The sequence below is a fragment of the Columba livia genome, chromosome 4, assembly GCF_036013475.1.
Source record: "Columba livia isolate bColLiv1 breed racing homer chromosome 4, bColLiv1.pat.W.v2, whole genome shotgun sequence".
NCBI lineage: Eukaryota > Metazoa > Chordata > Aves > Columbiformes > Columbidae > Columba > Columba livia.
Genome location: NC_088605.1, coordinates 72,537,316 through 72,563,563, shown reverse-complemented (window position 1 = coordinate 72,563,563; position 26,248 = coordinate 72,537,316). Strand labels below are relative to the sequence as shown.

Sequence of the window (26,248 nt, the reverse complement as noted above, 5' to 3'; positions counted from 1 at the left end):
TGCCTTTAGTTTCAGTAAAAGTAGAATCTGAGTACTGTGCAAGCTTGACAGTCGAATTTTCTGATGGGAAGCTGACATTCTTTAACTGCACCAAAAGGAGAAATGACACCTCATTTATCTGGCTAGCTTCTCTCTGTCTTTGAGAGCTGACAGTGTGTCAGTTTAAAGGTGCAGCTTTTACACTATTCATATTATTGCAAAATATTTCAGAATAGTTCAGACTATAGTTCTTGAAAGAAGATAAAGCTTTTCATTGACACTTTCCCAGCTGTCTTTTCAACTCTAATACTTTCCCTATTTGACCAAGCGTAGTTCTCTCTCATGGTTATTTATGTATTAGAACTAAAAAGACAGGAATAAAATTTAGTTTCTGAAATGTGACAGGAACCAACTTTTATCACTTTGTCCTAGTTGTATCTTCTGTCTGTCCATAGAACTGTTCATTAATTTTGTCATTAATTTTGTAACGTGTGGATTCTGCTGTTTAAAGCTCTACAGGGCCCTTTAAAATTTGGACTGTTTTCCATTTGTCCTAGAATGTTTTGATATGGTCTGCAAACCAGTTTTTATAATCGTCGACAGATTTGTTCCAGTCTCTTTCTTAGGTTTCCCCTCTCCTTTCATGCTAACCATTACAATTTGGTTTCTATTCCTGAAATTTTCTCACTTTCCCTTCTTCGGAGTATCTTCATCACTGATAGAAAAAGCTTCTAGTTTGCACCCAGTTCATCTCAGCTGGAACGATTGTATTTCTCTACCTTATAAAAGCTGCAGCTCAGAAAAATTCTGGTTTATTTCATCAGTTGGAGGTCTGTATCGAATTGCATTTTAAAACTGAATCCCAAATTTATTGTCTCCTTTCAAAAGATATCCTTGAAAACCCCTAGAAGTCTTTAGAAGTGTTATTTGGACTACCTTACTGTTTTTCAATCTTCAAGAAGAATATAGTACAAAGTAAAATTGAATGTTACTGCATTTTTTAGCAGAATGTAGAAGAATGAGTAACTGTCTACCAAACCCTGTAGATAACCCTGGAACTGCTTCATTTCCTTTCATACTGAGCACTTAAACCCATCTTAAATCTTTTCCATCCTCTTATCTCTCACAATGTATTCCGAAGACATGAATTTCATGCACGTTTTAGTCTCTCAAATCCTACCTAATGAAAACCACAAACAAAATCTGTGATGCTGAAAGGCATTGAAAGGCTCTCAAGCAGCCAGCTGTGCAATAATCATCATTCCAGTCCTGTGCTTCATTCAACTATTACCACACTATGCCTCTATCAGATCTTTTTTGGTTTTAACTTAAAACATAACGAAAACTTTATTGAAGAGGCAATGGACACAAAGTGAAGCACAGAAGATTCCATCTGAACTTCAGGAAACGCTTTTTCACTGTGAGGGTGGCTGAGCACTGGCATTGGGTTTTCCACCCTTGTGGAGTCTCCATCCTTGGAGCTATTCAAAAGCTGCCTGGACATGGTCCTGGACAACCAGCTGTAGGTGACCATGCTTGAGGAGAGGGCTTGGACCAGATGATCTACAGAGATCCCTTCTAACCTCAACCGTTCTGTGATTCTGTGAAACAGCGATACAAATAATCAGCTGTCCACGCTTTTAACTTCTGAAAGTTCTTTCAGAGATTGCAGTTACATAGAGTTGAACAGTGGAGCTGAGTCAACAAAATAATAACTATATGAAAACTCTCCCTCAGAGCATGCACGGTAGGTTTTCTTGCCTACTAGTCCCCCTCGGAGTCTCAGAATGTACTAGGAGTTTTCTGTATGTCAAAACAAGATTGAAATTAAATAAGGAATTCAGTTAATTAGACAAACCCATTTTCCCTTTGAGAACTGCAATTTAAACTCATTTATATAAGTAGTTCTATGTCAATTTATCAGCAATCAGTAGCAGAGGATACATCTCATTACACAGCTGTAGCTCAGCTCAGGTGAGCAAAGTTACAGCACCTGAAACCAAATGAAACAGAGGGAAAAACCAGGACCCTGAGTGATGGATATATTTTGAGCTGATTTATTCTCTATTTGCCAGAATTAGTGTAACATTTCAGGTTCAGTAAGAAAAAGAAAATCCAAAGGGTTATGTTAAAGTAATACTTGATCATTTCTCTCTGGAAAGTCATTTTTATAATTTATAAATTACAGCATACCTGTATTAATATATGGACCTCCTGCTTTTTTCTTTGTCTGATATTGGCAATGAGCCCAAGGCATGGGGAAAAACAAAGTTACAAAAACAGTGTGACAGTCTATGCTGATATCTTAGGCTACTGTAAATCATTTCCTTCTGGTTCTGCATCTCCCAGTGTATTTCTTGCTGTGAGGAGTATATTTCATGAGCAGAAACAAATGAATCTGTGCTGCAGTAGATTTTCTTCTTTTGTGCTAAAGACAATTCCAGTAACTTGTCAGGCCAATTTATGGCTGTTCTTATATGTTAAAATGCTTACGTAGCCCAAGAAGTCCTAGCTTGCAGTCTGGGCTCATGAAAAAGAAAACTATGTGAAGTTGATAATTATTACAGGTAATAAGCAGGCCAACTGTTCTGTATGATTCAAATCGGTTTACATTAGAACTGTGGTGAAGAACATCTTCATGGAGATCTCTTCTGTTAATGTTGCCTTTTTCTGTTGTTACACTTACAGCAGAAAATGTGATGTTAAGTTTGGTTTCAGCTCACGTACTTGTGGCTGTTTGATTCATAACAGCTTTTCTGTATAGTTATCTTCCGTATGACATATGGGACTCTTTTCCTGTTTTGTTTTATGTGTATTTTCTTTTAGTTGTAGATAGTTATCTGGTGATTTGATTTTTGCTTTGTGATTTATTTTTTTTAAATAATCTGTCATCAGCCTTTAAGATTGTTGAACAAAGGCTTTTATGCACTTTTTTCCCATGAAGGAGATGGTACACTGTTGATTCTGAGTGTTGCCCAATATGTGTATTTTCTTGCCATATAATTAATATTTCTTTGGTAATTTCCAGTCAGGCTAAATGTCTTGTTTGTGCGTCGGTTCTGGTCTCTTCACTCTGACTGCTAAGTGCATGTAGCCCCTGGAGATGATGGTACTTTAGGTGACAGTGTATTAGTGATGTATAGAAGGTTTTTCTTGTGTTTAAGTGTCTGGTCTCCAGAGGAGAAGAGACAGCGTCAGAAATGGGATGCATAGTGTAAAACTGGACATGAAGAACTGTAGTACAATCTGCAAAACACATCACATAAAGCTATAGGAGTTGTATTGGACTCAATGTATTACTGGAACAGTAGGACCTTACAAAGATTATGTGGAAAATGCTGTTACAGAAGCATGACTAAGCCAGGCTCCTTAGGAAACTTAGTCCTACTTCCTTTTCACCAAACCCAGCTAGTTTGATGTGAGGCTTTCTCAGAGGCTGACTGAACTAGAGCACTGAATAATGAGAACTAACTGGTTGAAACAACCTGAAGTAGATAATGATGCTAATGTGGTGGTGTGGGCATTCTAGTCAGTGCTGACAATCACACTGAGTGCATAAGTTTGTCGGTCATTCATTCAACAGGTTCCTAAAGCTTTCTTCTCTTTCTCCCTTTTGCATGCAGGCTGAGGGGCTGTGTGCATGTTTGCCTGCTCAGTCTACAAAGGCATTCCCAATTATTTCACTCACATGCAGAACTCACGCCAATTCAACCCTGTTGCTTGCCTGCAGCAGGGATCGATGCCATGTCATTTCTGGTCTTGTCCACAAAGAACTTTCTCAAGCCCATGTTTTCCAGCAGTTGAATCCCCTTCATCTCCAGCATCACTGAGAGGTGCAGGATGTCCAAGGCTGCGATTAGTGCAGGCAGTTTAGCACCATTTTTGAAGCTGGCTGTGCTGTCCCTCACCATCCTGATGATATTTTTTGCATCACTTGCAGATTTTTCTGCATATAGTGATTGTGTTCCAAGTGAGGCCAAGTAGACTGACTCCCTAACAAACAGAGTAATGTTAAATTTGGGGGATTATCATTCATATTCCCCATATCCACCTTTGGTACAAAAATGGATAATGTGGACAGTTAGAAATAATTTTAAAAGACATATGCAGAAGGGAATTTGGAATTTTACTGGGCTTCAAAGGGAAAATTATTGTTTATTTAGAAGGGAGAATAAATTCTTCACAGAGTAATGAAATGCAGGAAACTTCAACACAAATACCACTTGTAGCTTTTAGAGAAGGATCAAGTGTGCGAGGAAAAAAGCTTATTGCAAAAGGCAAATTAATTCAGTGGACCTGATGCAGAAAAAGCATTTGGAAGATATTGAACTAGTATTTCCAGAGCATAGTGTTATCTGTACAGAAGATAATTTGATACTACAGTGGTTTATAGTTTTGATGATTTTCCTACACTTTCAAGTAGGTCTACAAAGAGAGAGGTGGATTAAAAAGGCCAATTTAGCTGACTGAATTGCTGGATTTTCTTGATGCCTCACAGTTTTCCTACTAGCATGGGACTGACAGAGGTTGTTACCTAACATATGATGGAGATATTTACTCAGTAAATACTACTTTTAAATCTCCCACATACAAAGTTGGTTGAAGAGCTGAATTGCATAGCCCTGGGGAAGAGTAATGACATTGAAAGTTTCATAGGTAATTTGGACTTGGATTCTTTTCTGTACTGTTTTGCAAGAAGTGCACATTGCATTAGCATCACAGATGCAGAATATGATCATGCTTGCCAGTAACTACAAATCAAGTGTTTTTTACACGTGTCATAGTGTGATTTAGTGACTTGGGGTAGTGTGCTATTTGTGGTTAAATTGCTTAGCCTCAATGAGGGTGAAATACTCAGAAGGGAGGAAGGATGGATTTGTGGTTTACGTGTGAAATTGGAAAACAGGAGTTGTATTTTTGGTTTGATGACAGATTATTTGATTTGTGGGAAAATCATTTTCTGTTTGTTAATTTCTGCTTATGTAAATGGGACAGTTACAAACAGTATTGCATGATTCCACTGAATGAAGATAAATTTTAAAGTCATTTCTGTGTGATTTCTGTCCTACCTACTATCTCTACCAGTATCTGTCAGTCCAGCATACAGTCTTTTCAGCACATTTTTCTCAGTATTGCCTGTCCAGTCAATGAGAGTGTTCCAGAAACTGTTTTTGTTCTGTGTTTTTTCCCCTTAGGAATGGTTATAACCACAAAGAGTGTATCAGAAACCTGTATTTAGCCCTGCAGCTGAAGTTTTAAACCCTGGGACTGCTAGGCACAATCTACCCCAAGTGAAGTAAAAGTAAGCAGTATTGTTCAAGAGGAGCAGGTCCCACACAGACAAGAAAAGTTCATTTCACTTGAGAAAACTATACGTAAGCTTCATTTAATTAGAACAGAATTTCCTGTTGTTTACATGCTTTTTTAGTTGATGTTACCTATATTACCTGTTATATACTGCTCATGACATTGGTTCTTTAATGGAGTTTAATGCTGCCCTGTATTAGGTTTTTCTGAAAAATACAAGTGCTGTACTGAGTGGTATTTCAAACACATTCCCGTCTGCGTTGTATAACTGTAGTGTGCCAGACGCCACTCTTGTCACACTTGCCATCCCAGAAGCAGCAGTTGTCATCACGTCTGTTACCCTCCTTGCAGCAGAATTGGCACGCCCCATTCTTTAGAGCATTTCTTCACTCTCTGCCACCTTATCACAAAAATTCAGTTTTATGTGTAGTCAGATGTGTCTTTATGACTTATGGTGTAGAATACAGCAATATAATGGATACCTAAGGCTTCCTCCTCTGGGAAATTCTAGATAATTCAGAACCTCATGGGCACAGGCAACTGCAAGTATTTTAAACTTGTCCTCTGCTCTCAACACAGAGTATCTTAACAAGTCTAGGGTCTGGATTTTCACAAAAAGGTCTCAGCCTGAGTTCAATATATCCATGAGACTGAAAGTCTGAAATCAGGGTCATGGCTGATAGTGTGGTTTCTTTTGCACAAGGTACATAAAGATTTTTATGGGGGAATGGAGAAGAGTAAAATAAGAATGGTGGGAAGGATCCCTATGCTTGCATAAAATAAACGCCTTTTCAGGCAAAATTTACCTTCCTAGTAGCAATTGCTGCATGTGTTTTCCCTTTTTCATACACAAGGGTACAGCATTGCTGTTCAAAATGCTATGTCTTCCTCTGTATTTCTGCTTCACTATTGCTGATCTGCAGCAAAAAGCCTGACTACTGTGGCCAGGAAGGCCAATGGCATCCTGGGATGTATTAGAAGGGGAGTGGTTAGTAGGTCGAGAGAGGTTCTCCATCCCCTCTACTCTGCCCTGGTGAGACCACATCTGGAATATTGTGTCCAGTTCTGGGCCCCTCAGTTCCAGAAGGACAGGGAACTGCTGGAGAGAGTCCAGCACAGGGCAACAAAGATGATTAAGGGAGTGGAGCATCTCCTGTGTGACGAAAGGCTGAGGGAGCTGGGGCTCTTGAGGTTGGAGGAGAATGAGGGGTGACCTCAATAATGTTTACAGATATATAAAGGGTGAGTGTCAGGAGGATGGAGCCAGGCTCTTCTCGGTGACAACCAATGATAGGACAAGGGGTAATGGGTTCAAACTGGAACACAAGAGGTTCCACTTAAATTTGAGAAGAAACTACTTCTCAGTAAGGGTAACAGACACTGGACCAGGCTGCCCAGGGGGGTTGTGGAGTCTCCTACTCTGGAGACATTCAAAACCCACCTGGACACCTTCCTGTGTAACCTCATCTGGGTGTTCCTGCTCCATGGGGGGACTGGACTGGATGAGCTTTCGAGGTCCCTTCCAATCCCTGACATTTTGTGATCCTGTGGTAGCTGGGTATATGTCATCCATCTAAGTGCTTGATCTATTGCTGCTGGACTTTTACTGCTCATGTCTTACTGAACATCAGGTCAGCCCACCCTGTGGCTTCACCATTTGCGAGGCTTTCATACTGCTTCACAAAACATAAGGCACAAAAGTGCTCCTGGTGATACTTCCAGCACATCTCCATCTTCTTTATATTACCTTGATGCACACCCACACAGCAGTGGGGTGTGGAAGACAGTTTTATGCACATTGAAATGTCAAGAGGTTTGGTTCTTTGCCAGCTCACTCAGTAATCATTCTAGTATCCTGCATATGAGAAACTACATTGTTAAGAAAACTCCATTGGCATTGATAAAGCATTGCCAAAATAAATGAATTAACAAATGACTGGATGCTCAGTCCCATTGATGGGTACAGAAGTGCAATACGTGATCTTTCAGCGGCTGGTTAACTTGTTTTTTCAGGCTGATGTTCCAAACCAAATTCTTCAGGCAGCGAAAGTTAACCAAGAGCAGACGGTCTTAATTGGAGCAGGCACCACATCAGACCAGCACACTAGTATTAAGGTATGAGAGTGCCAAACAGGCTGCTGAGGAAATCTTAAATACTCAGTGCAGTCTGGAGACATTAAATGATCTTACTATCATTTGTGAGTATGCATGCTTTAAAGGAGTAGCATGTGCTTTAAAGTTGTTGTGTATGTAAGTACCACTATGCAGCATTGCATGAAAGGAATTGATTTTATGACATGTCCCTTTGGACATCACCAGGAAAGTGTCAGGTTGCCATAGACTGTAATTCAAAGTGAAGTTCAAATGTTGCTTTTGGCACCTGTCCTGAACTTGGCTGTAGTGTAATTTGTGGACACTTTTTCTAGTAGTTGGAAAGATGCAGGCAAATGTTAGCAGAAAGAAATCCCTGTGGTTATCACAAACAGGATTTCTCCCCCTTTGCCCGCAAAGTCTTGGCTGCCACTTCATTCTGCAAGGTCTGTTATTCCACATCATGCACTCAAGTGAGAAAAAAAATGTGATCAATCAGTCAAGAGCTGGAAATCAGCTCTATATTTCAGAAAGAATGTAATTGGAGCCAGATGCTCTCCTGTCTTTCCCAGATGCCACTGTGTTGTTGTCTGACTGTCAGCTTCTCATGTGAATGAAGGGAACTGAGTTTGGTCCTCTGTGCAGTTTTTGTATCTGAGTCCTCTAAGGGGGCTTGCTTGTTATCAAAGCATCAGTAACGAGTGCCTTGCAGAATCATCACTTTGTAGCTTTACAGTTTGTGTCTGAAAAGTGCTAGGTTGAGGCTGTGGACAGAAAGCACCGGGAGTGTATGGGCCTGAAAAGATGACAGAAGGAAAGAGTATTGGAGGGGCTTTCTGCTGCAAACTTGAGCAGAAAGTGGTAAAACCACTCTGGGGAAGGATATAATTTTCAAAAGCTCAGTGGCACAATTTGCATCTTGTGCACCTTTGTGTAGGGTTGCTTGAATTATCTGTGTTCTGAAGATGGAAAAACGCTCAATACAGAACTACCAGCTCAAATCTGAAGGCTGAAATGTTATTTGGCATTCGAATGCTCTCTAAAGGGTTTGGTTTTGTGTTACAACATAGCCCCATTGATCTTTGTTTTCTGCTTCTAGGCTGCAGCCAGACCTTTGTAAGAACAGCTGATGAGCTTTAGCCTCGATTTAGCTACAAATCAAAATCAATGCTGTGACCTAGTCCAAGTTGTTGGCCTCATCTGTCTGTAATCAGAGGGATCTCAGATCAGTTCTGACCTTAAATTGGTGACAAGCTGTTATTTCAAGTGTCCCCCAGTAAGTCACAAGAGTTGCAGATCATAGAAACGACACAAAAATAACTGCTGTATTTTGCCATGTTAATGTGGCGTACAGATGCGGTTGTCACTCTCGGTAGTTGTGCTAGGATGTCACTACACAGATAATGTTTTAACTTGTTGCTTTTTTCTTCTGGACGAGGGCTACGACACCTTATGTCACACATGCCAACGTCTGAGAGCTGTTCCTAGGCCTGTGTGTGTAGAAAAACAAAACACCACATCCTGTAATTCTTTCAAAAAGCTTGATTCTGGGAGAAGTTTGGTTGGCAAAAAAAGGCCAAATCTTAACACTTTTGGCTTTAGAGGTGCAGAGAGCAAACTTCGTGCAGTTCAAGCTGGAAAAGCTCATAAAAACAAAGGCCATCCTTCTTGGTGTCTTCAGCCTTCGGTTTTTGTTTCCTACAGCTCGCCCGGCCCCTGTCAGGAGGAGCTGGGGCTCCCACGCCAGGTGTCCCGGTGCGGCGGGCGCCCCTGCCGGGGACGGGCGGCGCGGCCGCTCCCCGTGCGGCGCCTCCTCCGCCAGGCGGGCGGGCAGACACACAGGGGTTCGCCGCCGCCGCTCCGGAGCCGTCGCAGCTCAGCCGGCGTCGGCGGCAGCCGGACCCTCCCGCCCGGCAGTCCGCCTTGCAGGGCGCGGTGGGGGGCGCCTCCGCCGCTGCTGCCCAGCCCGGGCTCCCTGGGCGGCCAGCCCGCCCCGCCGGCCATGGAGCTTTCCCTGCGGCTGCTCCTGGCGTCCTGCCTCTCCCTGGGGGCGGCCGGGGAGTTTGACAGAAGGTAGGCGCCGGCTCCCGCGGGGCGATGGTCGAGGGCTGGGTAGGGAAGTTGGTGTTTCCTCGGACAGGTCGGAGGCGCCGCGGGGAGAGCGGAAGGGCCGGGGCTGTCCCCTGGGAGGACTAGGGGCTCCGCCGGCTGTAAACGGCCCTCGGGCTCCGAACTGACACTAGAGCGCCGGGGCGCGAAATGGCGGCGGGGGGCTCGTTACAGGCGCCCGGAGCCCTCGGCGGGACTTGTCTCGGTGCTCCCGCCCCCGCAGCCGAGAAGCACCCGTGGGCACGGCCGGCGGGCTGAGGGCCCCGTCCGGCGGGCGGCTGCAGGTGGAGACGTGCGGCCGGGAGAACCCGGTGCCACCCGGTGCCGCTCCCGGGGCTCCCCCCGGGACGCACTCTCAGTGTCCCGTCGCCCCGTCCCCCCGCCTTTGGCTCGCTCACAGCTAGTGCCGCGCGTTGCTCGGCAACCTAAATACGGGATAAGGTATAAAAAGTTTATTGCCCTGGCAGGGTTGCATCCTGCAAGAATTAAAAACAAAGCGCTTTGCGTGCTGTAAGAGTAAAATTAATTTATTGACGCCTCGAGGCCTTGAAACAGAATATGGCAGAGATTGCAGCTCAAGTTTTGACATGAATCGGTGAAAATGAACGGTTGGAGAGCGTGTGTGTCGTGCGGAGCTGTGTCAGGTGTAGTGAGCGGCTGTGAGGCACCTTGGAGATCAGTTCATGGATGCTGCGTGAGTGGACAGTAGCAGTTCTGTGTGCGTATCAATCAGCCAGCATGATCCCCTCTCCAAGGATTTCATTTTAGGATTTGTTCACATGCAGTGTTCACATGAGTTTCAGTTTGTTATTGAAAAATATTTAATGATTTATGCCAATGCTTTGTAATTGCTTGAGGCTGTGGTGTCTTTTCCTTGGACAAGGGAAGAATACGGCTCTCCTTTTGCATTCCTGTTTAACAGCTCAGAAAGCTTTTGTTTTGATTTTTTTTTCTTTAATGTTTTAGTGAGAAAATTTGGCCATATATTGTGAAATAAACCAAAGCTGAAACTTCACGGTGGTGGTTTATTCTGTGTTATAAATTCTGTGATTCAGATTTCTGAAGTTATTCAGTAGTAGCCTGGGAGTGGCAGCAGTGAGCATATAGCAAAGCGTCTGTTGTTCTAAGCTTTACAAAGTTACCCTAATTGTCTTTTTCCTCTTTGCTTATAGTCATTTACATTTTCTGAATTACACACGATACTAATGATCAAAATATTATAGACTCACCTTAGAAAAGTTTCTGTTTTCAAAAAAAATATATATAGATCTTCACGCAGAAGAGGTTTGTGCTGGTTTTTGTCTTTTATTTTTCTTAATCTAGAACAATTTTATCTAATTCCAAAATGTTTTACCAGATTTTAACTGTCTTTTTTCAGGTGGCCCAGACAAATGGTCTCCTCCCCAGGACTGTGTCGGTTTGGGAGTAGAATTGACTGCTGCTGGGGCTGGGCCAGGTTGTCCTGGGGGCAATGCCAACGTGAGTAGCATTGCTGCTGGGGCTTCTAGTCACTTGTAGAAGAGGCTTGTACACACCTAGTCACATCTTTCACGTGTTCACGCGCATCCTCACAACGCAGGGCTTTTACACGTGTGAGTCTGAATTCATTATAAGGATGTTGTCAGGTTAAAATTCTGTCTTCTATTAACAATACTAAAAAGTATTGCAGTCAAGCAAGGTAAAATTTGGTTAGGGCAATGAGAATTTGGGAATTTGTTTGGTTTTTGCTTCATTTCATGCTGTGGTCTAGTAGCTTGATGTAACACTACCCTGTGTCATGTTACGAGCACTATAAGGCAAGAACATTTGCATCTGTGAAGGAAACACAAATTATTGACATTTCACTTAGAAAGTTGATGGAAATGTCCCAGTTGGTGTTAAGTTCAAACATTCTTTCAGTAACCTCAAACTAAGGGTACAAATACACCTGACAGCATCCTCTTAGTGGCTCACACGTGAAAAGAAACATCTCTGAGATTCTCACATCTATCTAGAATCTTTGATATAATTGCAGAATAACTAAGGAGATAAGTCTTCATCATTAGCTACAGCTTCAAAAGGTATTCTGTGGTGGCAGCAGCTAGCACTGTGTAGAAGTTAAAGTTGTTAGGAGTGTCACAGGGACCTCAGCTTGGTAAAATTACAGCCTTTGATACTGGGAACACTTGCTCATGTGCTTAACAGTGCATACATGAGTGGTATCTCCCAAGCTTTTGCAGGAGTTAACCTATGAATATTGGTTCTCTTATTTATTTATTTTTTTAAATTTCAATGTAAATGTCTGCAAACTAGATCATTTTCTGCCAAGTCATTTTTAATGCAAGGCAGGTATTAAATACTGTAAGTTCATTGGTCTTCATGGCTGTGACTGTAGGTGGCAAATATTAGGTAAAACATAGAAATAGAATTGGCAATCCGACTGTAGACTCTCAGCAAAGGTTTTGTTCAAATCTGTAAACAGCAAGACTGGCTTCTTCCTTCCCAAGTGTATTGAAAGCCCACAATGTTTAGTAGGTATATAAGATGACTAGTAAAAGAGCTATGTAAAGTATTTCTGGAACATAACATCCCTGATACTGTTTTTTGATGCAAAGTTCTCAGGTTGGTATCTCTCAGGCCATACTGTGAATCATATTGATTTTTAGGGCTGTAGTTGGTAACAAGTAGTCCTTTCCCTGGGATGAGTGTTTATAGAGAAGGAAGGAGAATGTGAAATAGGTTGACTGAGGCTACTCCAGAGGTGATAGAATCTGTGTCCATCTTTCATAGATTTTTATAATTTGAAAATTGTGGAGCATTTAAAGGCTTAACTGGTAAGTATCAATAGTTCACATTGTTTAAAATAAAACCAAATACAAACAAACAAAAAACAAACAAACAAAACCAAACATCCCCCGCCCCCAACTAAACACAAGAACAAAACTAAAAAAGTCCAAAACAGTAGAAGAGGCTCACAGTGACCCTTTTCTTAAACAAGTTGTCTCCTGTGTTGTGACAGTAAATTTCAGCTTATGTTTAGGTGGAAGTCAATTTCAGTTACATTTGTCCTTCAATTTCTCACTGTCACCAAGTCTGATTTGGGTTTGCATTTTAGTGATCTTGGGAGACAGGCATAGCATAAAGTGATAACTATCAAAAGATAAATAATGAAAAGTTGAAAACAAGATGCACAATACACAGAAAGTATTTTTCTTATTTTTTACTCTTTGAATTTTGTCAAAAGTTCATTTGAGTGCCAACATTTTCAGATACCATACATCCTCTTCTAAGGCTAAAGCCAGCTAAATTCCCACTTCTTCCACTGCACCTTAGTCCATTATTCTCAGATTTGTTCTCCATGGACGTTTCCAAGAAGTGCAGAGATGGATTTTCTGTGGTCATCTCCAATAGCTGGGACCAGACTTTCAAAAGAATACCATTATCACTTAGATGTCTACATGCATTTTTCCCCATTTTTTTCACACTGATAATTTTTGAATTGCTGATTCAGAAGAGTCACAGATATTTGGGTGAAGGCCTCATTAAAAACTTAGCAGCTCCTTCTAGTTTTCAAAATCAAACTCTTAGAAAAATAGAGCAAAAAAATTGGCCCCTGTTGTGGGTGGTGAAAATTCCAGTCATATCACAGAGTGGGAGAGTACACTAAATGAAAGTGAATCTTTCTAGTGCTCGCAGCCAAATAGAAGATCTGTAGTTAGCTCTCCACCTTGGGAATGTGGCATTTGGTATGAAGGATTAACCTGGCACAGAAGGCAGCATTCCTGGCCTCAAAGGGAAACTTGAGTGTTTTACTGTACAAAGGAATATCCCTGAAAAATTTCCAAAAAGCCATGCACACAATTATTTCTCCTGGTTTCTCTATAGAGAAAGGCAAACTTCTCAGTCCTGTCCCTGAAGTGAGTGGTATAAATACATGTCAGACTTTCTCTTTTCTGTTTCTAGAATAAATTGTATTTGTACAATGAAAACAAGTATAGAGTCCTGCTTAAAGATTAGTAGTGAGACCCAATTTACAAATGAGTTCAAAAAAGAAGCTGTAAATATTCAGGCAGTAACACTGAACTCTTTATTAGTGAGCTCAAACTGCTTTTCTCAAATAGTTTGAGCCATCCTTGCTATGCTTGCAAGTACTACAGCACCTTTGGACTCTCGCCTGCTTACTCATGCATGGTTTACTACGTAGGCACTGATGATGTCTGAATTTATCTGACAACAAATGTAAGGTGAGAGCCACGCTGGAGCCAGAGTGTAGCAAGAATATAGGCTCCAATATATGGCAGGGTTAGGCACATGTTAGGTTTACAGTTGGACTCTATGATCTTAAAGGTCTTTTCCAACCTAAATGATTCTATGATTCTGTGAGCTATGGGCAAGCGATCACTAACACACCTGGATACATTTTCTGGTGTCCAGCTGAGCTGCTCCACCAAACATGCCTGGGCATGCCTTCTGCCCACAGCTATTGAGAAAAAAATGCTGGCTTAAACCAACTGCGATTTAAGGTAATGGTTTAATTATGACAGAGGTTTTAGCCTAAGTCAGCTCCAACAGGGAAGGATTGTGGGACAGCTGACGAGCCTAACTCATTAAGCTTTGGTAACTCAGTGCTCCTGATCTTCGATCTGTAATCCATCCATAGAGATGCAGATGGAGACTGAACTGTGTTAGCTAAACTTGCTTTTGTGAAGTGTAAGCAGTAAGCATAATTGTGCTTACTGCTGCTTAGTAACGCAAGTCAGCATAACTCCGCGGTCTTTTTCACTCTTATAAGCGTGTAAGAAGTTGAAATCAGACCCCTCCTTTAATTTATGCTCTTTAAAACATCCTCTTTCTCCTGTTAAAAACGTACGCCAATCAAGACTTGTACATGTAAGGAACTGCATGTAGCTGTAAAGTCGCTTCCAAAGCCTGCCAGTGTCAGCTCTAACATCTCAGCTGGTATAAATACTCTCTCTTCAGTGATGTGAAAGCACCTCCACAAATGCACTTTCCAATTCCAGCAAATGCAATTAGAAGGTGTCTCTCCAACTGAAATAATCAAGAACTTTGAAACAGGTTGAATTTTTTTCCTTCCTTTCAGGTTGTGAACACCAAAGTGAAATCCATGTTAAGGCAACTAGATCCATTTTGCCATTGTTACAAATATACCCATCTTTTCAAAGGGGCTCAACAGATGTAACTCAAATTCATTGTCATTTCCAAGTATTTTGAATTGAAAATCCATCCATACTTATTTAGTGGTCTAATCTAGATATGGAAGGGTGGATTTATTCCATCACTAATGTTATCTTTCTGAAGTTTTGATCTGGTATGTAGACCAGGTTTATTGGTAAAACCTGGTGTACAGAAGGGCTTGTTTTGGAAGCATAAGCAGTGATGTTTAAACAATAACTCTTAGTTCATATGAAGTCACCTCATCATTGTCAGAACTGATCCTTTACACTGATGGACTCGCAGCACCAGTACTTTAAAGTTAGATGTTAAATATCCCAGTTGAAATTAGTCCAGAAATCCCATTTTGTTGCCTAGACTGTGGGATTTACTTACACCATAATAATTAGTTGGAGTAGTAGCTCAAGTGGGAGTAATCATATAAAAGCCTACTTCTGTGAAAAATGGTATGTTGATAAAGTACCTGATGAAGTGTGTGTAAAAATAGGGATGTTTTCTTGCATTTCTGTGTTATTATTGTGCACTCAGCACAACTATAAAGCAGAACAAAAGTGAGAGGGTAGAAAGAGTTTCTTCTGGATTTCTTCTCATAGTAGGGAGTTTTGCCTTCTTGTGGCAGAGCACTTTTGGTGAGAGCAGATACCAACAGTACATTTTAAATTCATAACTCCTTTTGCATTATAAGTCAACTGTACCTGTGCTACTGAGTGTGTTGTCTTAACCCAGAACCCCTTCAATGGGTTTTAAAGCATACAGGGAAAACCAAGTCAGGGCATGCATCATTGCATGTTTCTTGCACAAGCACACTTTTCCACGTGCTAGCAGAAAATCTCGCATTAGAAAGTTGATTTGACTTTACTTTTTCTTTTTAGTGTGTTCTTCAGCATTAATTTTCATGGTTTGAAATGCTTGGGGGAAGAAAATTACCAGCAGTAGTAGGGCTGGAGCTCAGTTCTTTAAGCTGGATGAGGAACGTCAGCTGCAGAATAGAAAACTGTTGTGTCCCGTCCTGTATTGTAGCTACTGTAGTCTAGGAGACCTGCTGAAGCCTGTTGTCTCATCCCTCTAACATGATATGACATTATTCTGCAGGGATGCTGTCTTTCTGAGTATTTCTCAAGGAGAGGGTAGTCTGGGCCTCGTTGTCCAAGTCTGCTGTGTCAGAGGTAGACCAAGCAGCAGGAAAGTCCTTGAAAGCACTGCTGACTGACTCACCGTGTACAGAAATCAGCTGTGAATATAAACTCACGTACTGAGCTCTGGAACCTGGTTAGCATATCAGAAAACTAAAATATGGAATAAGAGGTGCACTCACTTATGTGAGAAGTAGTGTGATGCTTTTTGTTCTTCAGTATGGAAGTGGAAGTTATTCCGTTCGGTTTCCAACAGGCCATGCTAGGGGTTATCTGAAAAATAGATCTACGTGGACGTTTTTGCCACTAACCCATCTTGGTTCCCTGGAAGTTATTCTTAGAACTAATGGTCTGCCTGCCTTGCTTTTAGCTAGCTTACAAATATCTCTGTAGTTCTTTCAAAAGCTATAAAAGTGGTTTCCACATGCTTGTGTCTTTCATGAACAAAATACACCTGCTTTGTACTTGGCTGCATGTCTGTTTGTAATTGATTTGTATGCTGGTTGTATGTAGTCAAGGCACACTGAAGATGTAGGCTGCCTTTTGCTTCAGAATTTCAGCTGCAGTTTAACAGCCAAGAGCTATAGAAAGAGATACTACTTTAACGTAATTTAAAAGGTTAAGCAAGATTTATTTTTTTTTTTTTTTTTTAAGAAAAGCAGTATAAAACGGCTTCAATTCTCATTCTGCATTACAGTTTGGACAACTCCTTTGCTAGAGTTGATGGCAAAAATGGTTCCTTTTGCTGTGTACACATAGGTACAAAACAGAAGGTTGGATCTGCAGCTTCCAGAAGCGGATGCAGATCTACCGTCAGATCCCCTGTTGGCATGAGTCTGCATGACTTCTGCAGACAGCAGGAATACTTTGTGATTTTGTCTGGTGGACAGAAATTTTGACTAACAGAAAAGATGCTGAACAGGAATGAAATCCCAGTGATCATGGAGTTTACAAGCAGTGATGTTATTTGATTACTTCACTCATTTCCATGTTAAATTCTCCTTAAATGATAACAAAGTCTATAAAGTCTGTCTTGAGAAGGAGTTGTGAAGATGAGTGCGCTCTTTCAGAGTGTTCAACTGCTGTAACTCCATCTGGTTATCTCCTTGTGCTGAGGTTCGAGTTGTTCTGCTTAGAGAGCAACACTAGAGTAGGTCAGCAAAGTAGTTTCTCACCACCTTACACTAAATCCGTGTTATACAGTAACATAACCCATTAGCAAAAGTATAAGTCAAGCCATCAGTTTACAGCTCTCCTTAGCATTGCATCATTAAAAACTTTAATTGAAGGACGTAAGGTTAGCATTTAGATTTAGTTAAACCTAGTAGAAAGCGTTGTATTTTGAGAGATTCTTAAGAGGACCAGCAAGAGAGGGAGGGGCGCTTGTACAAGCTGATGTAGCAGCTGCATAACCAAATGCTTTGCTGGGGACTGTGCATGCTGCTGCCTTCTTACAACAGTTGTGAAGAAACTTACACTGTCTGTGCTGCTGCTCCTGTCCTAATGAGCTTAAAGACTGTGTATCTGTACTGTGCAATCTGTTTTCAGAGGTGTGAGGTGGCGGGAGTGGGGGGGAAGGTGGCTGTGCTCTCATTGATGCCCAGAGGGAGATTTTGTATAACCAGTGATAATGTTGATGGGAGTTTGCCCATATAAATCATCTCATACATCAATGGGAGAAGAGGCCATGAGCTGCTTAGGACTTCTGTTTCTTACACATAACAATGCTTTCAGTGGAAATGGCAATTCTGTATAGTCCAGGATGCACAAAAATAAACCATTATTTCGTCAATAATGAGCCATGAAAATACTGGCTCCCAGGGGGCTGACCCACTAGTAGAACCTCCTTAAAGTCAATAAGAGTTTTGTAACAGAATTTGCGGTTGCAGAAATACGATCTGTATTAATGCATTGTGTTGGAAGTGTTTCATTAATATTGATATGCATTCAGTCCGCTTCTTATAAAATGACCGATATCTTTGTGCATCCCTGGTACTTTTCAAAGAAAAGACCTTTTATACAGAATTGCAATACTGCTTTAATACTGCTATGCAAGAAAAAAATGAGGTTTTGCTATTTTTATTCAGTTTGTTTATTTTGTTTTTCAGTTTAGAAGCTTTATGCTTTTAAAGCAGTTATGACTTTACTATGTTAAAGATACAGTATCCTTTTCTACTTCTCCACTGCATCCCTGCTGCACTACGTACATGGAATAGTAGTTTTGCAGTCCATTTTTTTTCAAGGAAATCCCAACAGTAATGGGATTTGACCATTTACAACTGTAGTGTATTCGTATTTGGAGCTTCTCTCAAAGACTAGTGACAGCTTGGGGAGCCTCCCTCCACTGTAACAAATGCTAAAGGACTTTCTGGTTAAAACTAAGTTAAACCAATGTAAGTTGCAGTCATAGCACACCCTTAAGTGTTGGTCACATAGTACTCAAAATACAAAGAGCTGCTGTTGCTTAAGTCCCAGTCTTTTATAATAAGGCTATGTAGCCTAACAAGCTGTGCTGCTAACATGAATTTTATTGGCAATTAAACTGATTTAAAACAAGCCTGAAACATTAATCTGTGTTTCCATCTTATTTAACTTTGGTAGCATATCTGGTTTCATATGGTAGTAAGAGCTAAAAAGGTCTCAAAGCATTAGTTTTAATTTAGATGACATTCAAAATTTAAACATTATAAAAATGACCTGTAAATTTATATGCCGGTATGTTTATTGGTTGCACATGTTCAGATACTTATAAATGGGTGTAATTTAATTACTCTCAAATTAGCATCCAGATGTTAAACCTTTACGTTTGCTCTGTGGAGATGCAGCATTAAAAATATACACCTATATTATAATGGAAGGATACTGTCTCTTTAAGAATAGCATTTATGTTCTGTTGATAGAAACACTGAACCTAAACCATGAAACTTGAGAATTTTTACAACTACATACCATATGAAACATGACAAAGTGTAGCTCCTTAACTGATTGAATAAGAATAGCATCATGTCATTATATTGAATTATTCTTACGTATCAGAATGTATTGGTTAAAGCTCATAATGAAATACTGATGTAAGGTATTTCCATTTTTAAATGTGTACCAGAATTTTGTTTTATTTCAGAAGGGCTCTGAATGTTCAATGTGTGTAAGTCTCCAGGAATGTAACAAGTTGATAAAAACCCCAGCCAAGTCCATCCTCCTTACAGAAAAAAAAGCTGGAATTTCTTTTTTTGGATATTTGTTTTGCAGCTTTCTACGTCTTAAGGCAGAGAATAGCCAGCCTAAGGTGCCAGCCCAAAGGTTAGCTGAACATATTTCTTGAAATAATTTTGACAAGGTTATGGCTTGGAGTTATGCCCTCTAAGTCCTAAGTTTACGTGAAAACTATAATACGTGACAAGAAGATGTAGATTCTTTTTTTAAACATTTGATTTGGGGAAGACGAGGGGGGAAGGAGATTAACAGGGCTGTTTTATGCCAGTCACTTACTTGATGAGATACTTACTCTCTAAACTGTTGCACTTTTCCCTTTCCACTCTTTTTCTTTACCCTCAAGCCCCAGGCAATATTTTTTCTTTCCTGCGAATTGTTTATACTCCCAGCATCATATTTACAAGCTGTCAGACTTAGGAGGCCTAATCTACTTCCCCAGTATTGAATCGTGTGGTGGGAGGTTACTTTGGGGTGGCTGAAGCACTTATTGCCCGCCATTGCTTGCTTTGCACCTCCACTATAGGTTGTCATTCCCACAACAGGGAAACTTTCCAGCAGTGTACAACCTGGCACGTTAGAGCAAAATAAAATCAACACTAGTTTACAGTTTTACCCAGGACTGTCCTCTGCTGCTGCTCAGGAATTGATGTGCCTTGTTTGCTTATCTCTGTAGCTGGAGCACCAGTCTTCAGAAAGGGGAACAAAGCAAGCTGCTGTTCACCTGTCTGTGGAAGTTTGCTTTGCTACTGCGACACACAAGTTACTCTGCTGAAAACAGTGGGTTTTAAATTCTATTAAAATTAAAATTTAAATTCTATTAAACAAAATAGTGATAGGGCCCAGTTTATTTTCTGCCACCACACGTAGGCACACTCATGCTAGCCTGCTCCTACCTGCTGGAATTCAGTAGACACGCAGAAAGATTCAGGTAGCAAAGAGGCGTTTGAGATGATAAAGCACCGTTCTTTCACTGATTATCATGAGCCACTTGAACTGCAATCACGAAAAGCTTGACAGAGCATGAAATATTTCTTGCTTTCCTAATTTTGCCTTGTGTTGGATCAAATTTTCACTGATTTTTAAAACAGCATTTGAGTGCAAAAACATTAGATTAGCTTTCACTGACTTCCTGAAATCCTGTTGATGTCAGTGTTACTCATACTGAAGTTGTGCGTGCTTTTAAGTGCTGTTCTGAGTAGCAAGGCATTCATGAACCAGGGTCTGGATTTGTGTACACGGTTTAGAAACACATTTGGCAGCAGTCGCAGGCAAGCGAAGAATTCGCTGCAATGAATAGCCCACACTGGCTGCGGTTTGTCATGTTAATGTGCTGTTACTGGAATCATATGTGCAAACTGAGTAACTGATTTACCCAGGCAAATGTAGTGGTTGCGCATGAAAAATTAGGAGCCACTTACTTAATGGAACTTAAGTGTTACACAGATGTTTAAGCGTGCATTTTGACGTTTGTTACAAATAAGTAATTTGTGAAAAAATACTCAGGCGTTAGATGCTACCATTTTATCTGATGACATTATCAGCCTCTAGTTAACAGAAGTTGGTCAAGGACATTTATTATCTTTCAAAAAATAGGATAAGGAATGTTTTGCATATGAAATTATCTGAGAATTAATACCCAGTTGCCCTAGTCAGGCTTATTAAGCTCTGCAGAGCTATATGTTGTGGCTGCTAACATACTTAATTTGGGAAGCAAAGTTATTTCTTCAGATGTAGTTCTGTAATGTGAGTTATGGGCATGACATGTTTTTACCACCTACTGGTAACTGTGGTAGGTTAAGCTTTATGCATTCTCCTGCCTTTTTTGTGTAGTTGAACAAACTAGAAATGTGTAACTCTGAAAGAGCTGCAGTGATTTATTTTACAGGTTAGCTCATACCTTTAGGTCCTAGATCAAAATTACTCTGAATAAGGCAGATTTATTTTCCAGTGTGTGTGTTTATGCAATTGCATAATTTGCAAAGAATTGCAAAAAAGTAAATAGAAATAGATGTGAGCTGAAGTACAGATCTTGACATTGTGGTCTGTTAATACCACAGGAAAAACCACCAGTTCCAGGTGAAGGACAAAGCATAGAGGAGAGCTTGTTTCACCAACATGCAAGTCTTCTTAGAAAGCTGGCACTTGGGAATGTATGCAGCGATCTTAAGATTGGGAGTCTGCTGTGTATTCAGCAGTGTAAGATGAGCCAGTAGAGGTTTGTGAGGCTGACTAGTATGTAATCACCTCTAGGTTGAAGCACAAATTAATTTCTGTGTTTGGGCAAACAGAATTTTAAGGAGCTGTGATTCAGAATCAGAATAAATAAAGGGCTATGTGTGACTTGGGAAGAGAGGGCAGAAGCAAGGCCACTTAAGCATATGGCTGGCATAGCTTGTTTCAGATGCTGGTATTCTTATGCGGGTTTTTAGACTTCGGAGAGGTGAAAATAGAAGTTCAAGGACTGGTTGAACATCAGCAGTCTGTCATTTTGAGGGAGATTTGAATGGAGGGATGCAGAAAGAACAATCAAAGGGCAACTTCTGTCGATGAAAGAGTCTTGTGGGCATTACACAAGAAAAAAGATGCAAGGGATAAGAAAAAAACTATTAAGGAACAGAAAGGAAGTGGAAAACCAGATAAAAATAATTGAAGAATTATACACAAAATTATATCCAAGGCTGTTTTGATGGAAGATGCAGCTAGGAGTGTTGGAAAACCCAATAAGAGTTAAGTTGATAGAGATACTCCACTAGGAAAGCTCAGGGATTTCCATTGTTTGCCACAAATGAAGAGGAGTTAAGCAGGTAGGAACCAGGCAGTACAACTGTCTGGTTGGGACTCTACAAAACAGTGCTTTGGTAATCAAGTGATAAGTCATTAACATTAAAATTATAGATGAGAAGGAATAGAGGGGACAGCATGTGGTGGTCACCCCTGTCCTCAAAAGGTGGGCAGCTTGGTGCAGGGGAACTGACAAAACCGGAGAGGGACTTGCAAAGGGAACTGTGTGCAGGGAGAAAATACAGATGAAATTTAAAAAACCCGACATTATAGACCCATAATAAGTTGACTGAATGTGTTTTTGATTTATTGTATTTATGCAGCAATTAAAAAATAACAGTTCAGAATGTTTGAGTCATGCTCATACAGCACTAGCAGCCAGTAGTGACTGAGAAGATGGGTGGCTTCTGGCTTTCACACAAGCATAACACGTGCTGACAGCATGTGCGTTGCACTAGAAATTCCTTCTCCTTTTCTCCCATACCTCAAAAGAAAGAAAACCCCAACCCTAAACTCAAACCACTCACTCATGTTTCAGTTCCTTTTATTATTTTTACAGGAAATAGAATTTGTCCTGAAATTTAGGTGAGATTTAAGTGTGGTATTTATCGTCTTGTTTTTGAGGGAAAGGTAATTTTTACCAACCTTTAAAATAGATTTATGGCCAAATAAAAAGCTGTAGAATACCTTCCTTGACTCTGAACTTGGTGGGAACCCAGACAGAGCAAAATTAAAATTATCGAACTAAAATGAATAACCATGAGACCAGAGTTTATTTCTAATACCTCTTGAATGAACTGGGCAACAATTGTAATGGAAAGTTTAGTTGTAGTTTATTCTGTGGCTTAGATAAATAAGCGGCAGTTGGCTAATAATGAAGATAGCTGTGCTTAGGGTTTCTTCCTGTCTCAGTCCACATTACTACCCAATGGGAGTGCCACTTTAATGCTTCCAGAGAGAAATCCTTGGACAAATAGTAGGTCTTTGTTGAGCTTGATTCAACAACAAGTTAGCAGTTTTGTTTTTAGTGGCAAGCTTGTCTGTAGCAGTGTATCTTCAACTCCTGTTTAAAGCAATTACTATTATAAAGCATAGGAAGTTTTTGCTGCTTTTGGCAACCTTTTCAGATTCTACAAATGGCTTGGTGAGAGTGGCTTCATTCCTGAGAGGAGATGCTGTGGAATGGCTCTGTGGTGGTGGCTGAGCTACAGATGTTGTGACGCTTGCTCTAAAGCACTTTTCTCTCGCGTATAGAGATGCCTCAGTTGTAACGTATTGAACTTCAGCAGCTGTGTATAAATAAGATGCATAATACTTAAGTAGCCAAAGTGCATAGAATGTACTCTAATAAACAGGTTTTCTTAAAGTACATTATTTGGCAGCAGACGTAGGTTTTCAGATACCTGTTTAATGTGCAAATAAGGCGTTGTATGATGCTTTGAACTTATGGATAGTGGTTTGCTAACTTCCCTTATGGTAGCAGAGATTTTTGAGCTGCAGGCTGCTGAGGGGCTGAGATCTCCTTTAACTAAGACATTTAAAAACAAAAGAGAGATATCTGTCATGTGATTTAAGTGCATTTCATAAGTGTGTCTTGAGACTAGGATGTAAACTAGGTTAGGAGTTACCTGTATGTCATACAAGACATTAAAAACTGCATAATACGGAGCTAAGTTTGAGATGTATTGGACTAGATGATCTCTTGAAGATCCCACAGATCCAACTGCTTGATTTAATAACAAGCCTATGTTACCTGTTTTATATCTGTAGACAATTGTATGATATTTGTTACAAACACTAATACATAATTTATTGTCTATAGTAGTACGATATCTGACCTACTTGGTTAACTGAGAGAATTAAGCAAAACATCTGATTCCCAATACAAACATATTTGACATTCTGAATTAGAGGAACACGTTCATTTCTAAATGAAATTGAAATCTCATTTATTTTGTTACTGAATTTTATGAGGCTTTTCATCTTCAAGTATGAGGTCTTTTTTTTCTGTCTGAGCTGCTGCTAATTTACAGTCTGTGCAACTGAGAGAGGGACCAAGACTTCAAGAAAGTCAGCTAAACTAAAGTCGCCACAGGTTCAACTACTGGACTTCAACACTTCACACAAAGCTGATCCCATGGTGCTTTGTGTTTTTTAAAGCGTAATTATTACCTAACACTGTCTCACTCCATAATATGGATTTTCTTTAAAGTGCTGTTGAAACTTCATGGAATCTTTCAAAAACATATTTATAGTCATTCCTGTTTCTGTACTGTAGTTCAAATCACATATTTTTCCCCAGTGTCTTCAAAGTCATGAGGTTGGTCTTCATAGTCTTCATTTTGCTGCCATCACCTCTAATTAGTCTTGGGTCTATGACATCAGGAAGATGTGAGTCTCAGTGTCTAAATGAGCTCTTACAAAAAGATCTTTTTCTGTTTATGACTACAGTAATTGTGTTCAAGTACAATGTTCTAGAAGTTTTTAGTGACGTATCAGTTGCTTTTCCGTCAAATCTGTCCGGTACCCAAGGGCGTGCTTTTTGAAACATACATTTTAGTAGTGTAAGTAGCCCCTTTCCCTAATGCTTTAACAAAGAGATGTTTCTGAATCTGAATCCCATTTCTTTGTTGCTGGACAGTGTTTATTGGAAAAAAACCCCAAACTTTAACTAGAAACATCCTTCTCTGTTGCCTTTTAAGATATTCCTTAAGACATTTGTCAGAAAGGGGCTGCACCATTGTGTTAGGATGATCCCGTTGAGAGCAGTGCTGTAGATTTCAAACAAGGTATGATGCTCTCAGAGGAAATCACTGACATGTATATATGTATGCGATGTTTAAACAAAAAAATGCCCTGATAATGAGGGGCGAATGCAGTCCTAAAACTGGAGCAAACTCATTCTACACTAACAGTTCCTTCTGTAGATGCGTTTGTGGGAACTGGTGATGCTTGATACTTTCAATCTTATGGAAAAGATTGTAGAACATCAGAGATGTATTAGCATAGTTCTTCCACAACCAAAACTAATTTATCGTTTCTATTTTGATTTTGTTTAATTCAGCCCTGTTGAAGAGCTTGGCTGGAGTGCAAGCTACATTTTTGAGTGCCTTCTGACAGATTTCTGTTAAATTACATCCTTAATGTATCCAGTTTTATGATACAGCCTGTTGTCAGATTAATTAATATTGCAGCTGGATCTAGTTAGTTAGTTTGCGGATTCCAAATGATACTGTTTAAAAAATGAACTTAAAGCCAGGGTAAACAGTAAATCCTGATTACAGAGTATTCAAGTTCTGCCAGTCTTGCTTAAACAGTAGAATTTTGTGTCTGCAGTTTCTCATAAAATGATAAACAACATTTTAGAGCATAGTAAATAATCTAATTTTCCACTAGGTTGAAACAATATGCTTACTAATAGAAAGACATTTCTAATAAAAAAGACTTGGAAAAGTTGTTTAAAATTTTCAGCTTTAAAGTGGTTTCCGGAGTTACGCAGGATTCGTTGTGCTCTGAAAATATTCTTGTTAGCTAATCCTACATCAGTAGAAATACGTTTGTGCAGGAATTCCTGTATTTCTTCAAAAGCAATGCTTGTTCTATTATTGAAGTTTTAAGTTAGTGTTATGAATTTTATTGGTGTGCCATTGAGAGAAGTACCAAAAACCAGCTTCCTTTCTATTACCTATTGGAGTTCTGTATTTATGCTTCATTTGGAGAATTAGAAATCACTTGGCAAATTTGACTCTGGAAGCAGAACAGACCATCGAGTTCACATTCGGAGATTGGCTCTGTACATCAGACTGAGTAATAAATGCTTGCAATGTTCTGAGTAGAAGTGGTTTGGATGTGTGCAGTGATAGTGCTGCTTTTACTTTTACCCTGTCCTTTTTTTTATCCAAAAGAAAAAAAAAAGTCATTCCCATGCTAGAATCCAATCTCCTAAAAGGGAGAGATTCAGGCAAAGCATTGCTTAATAAGCAGGTAAAGAGTGTTGCTTTGTAGAGGAGAACTGTGAATGCACGGATTTGTGCTACTGCCTGCCAGTGACCAAACGATGGCTTTGTTTGTATGTCGCCTGTGACATGGATGTACACATTTTCCATATAGCTGGGGTGTGTTTCACTTTTACCCAGTTTAATGGCATGAATGGTAGTACATACATGCACAGAGACACCAAGTGAAGGCACAGCGCCAGCTTGCTGATCAGGTGTTAAGAGGGTTTAATATCCCAGAAACAGCACAACATAGTGGTGTACAAAAATAGACCGCGAACGAGTATCTCACTCTTCCCACATGAATTGGGGTGTTGATTACTTTTGCAAGTGCACTTGATGTTTGAACAGTGGTATTTGAAGCCTGTAATGATGCTGGAGGGAGGTACTGTTTGTTAGGTCTTTGCCATTTGTTTCAAAGTAAAGCACTGTTAGCTGTGGCTGGAGTGGAAGAACAACCAGTATTCC

General features: G+C 40.2%; 1 protein-coding gene across 12 annotated transcripts in view; it reads left to right on the top strand.

Annotated features, from left to right (window-relative positions):
• Window positions 1-26,248, top strand: part of NPNT (nephronectin) — a 64,071-nt gene that overhangs the window by 6,970 nt on the left and 30,853 nt on the right. For 2 of the 12 annotated variants that reach the window (XM_065062797.1, XM_065062798.1), the window contains exons 1-2: window positions 9,160-9,450; window positions 10,865-10,965. In XM_065062797.1, the coding sequence (XP_064918869.1) occupies window positions 9,380-9,450; window positions 10,865-10,965 (172 nt within the window). In that variant the 5' untranslated portion in view covers window positions 9,160-9,379. Of the gene's footprint in view, window positions 1-5,174; window positions 5,355-7,299; window positions 7,402-9,154; window positions 9,451-10,864; window positions 10,966-19,040; window positions 19,092-26,248 lie in introns of those variants that run through there. The other 10 variants (XM_021282961.2, XM_065062800.1, XM_065062793.1 and 7 more) reach the window with 10 other exon arrangements.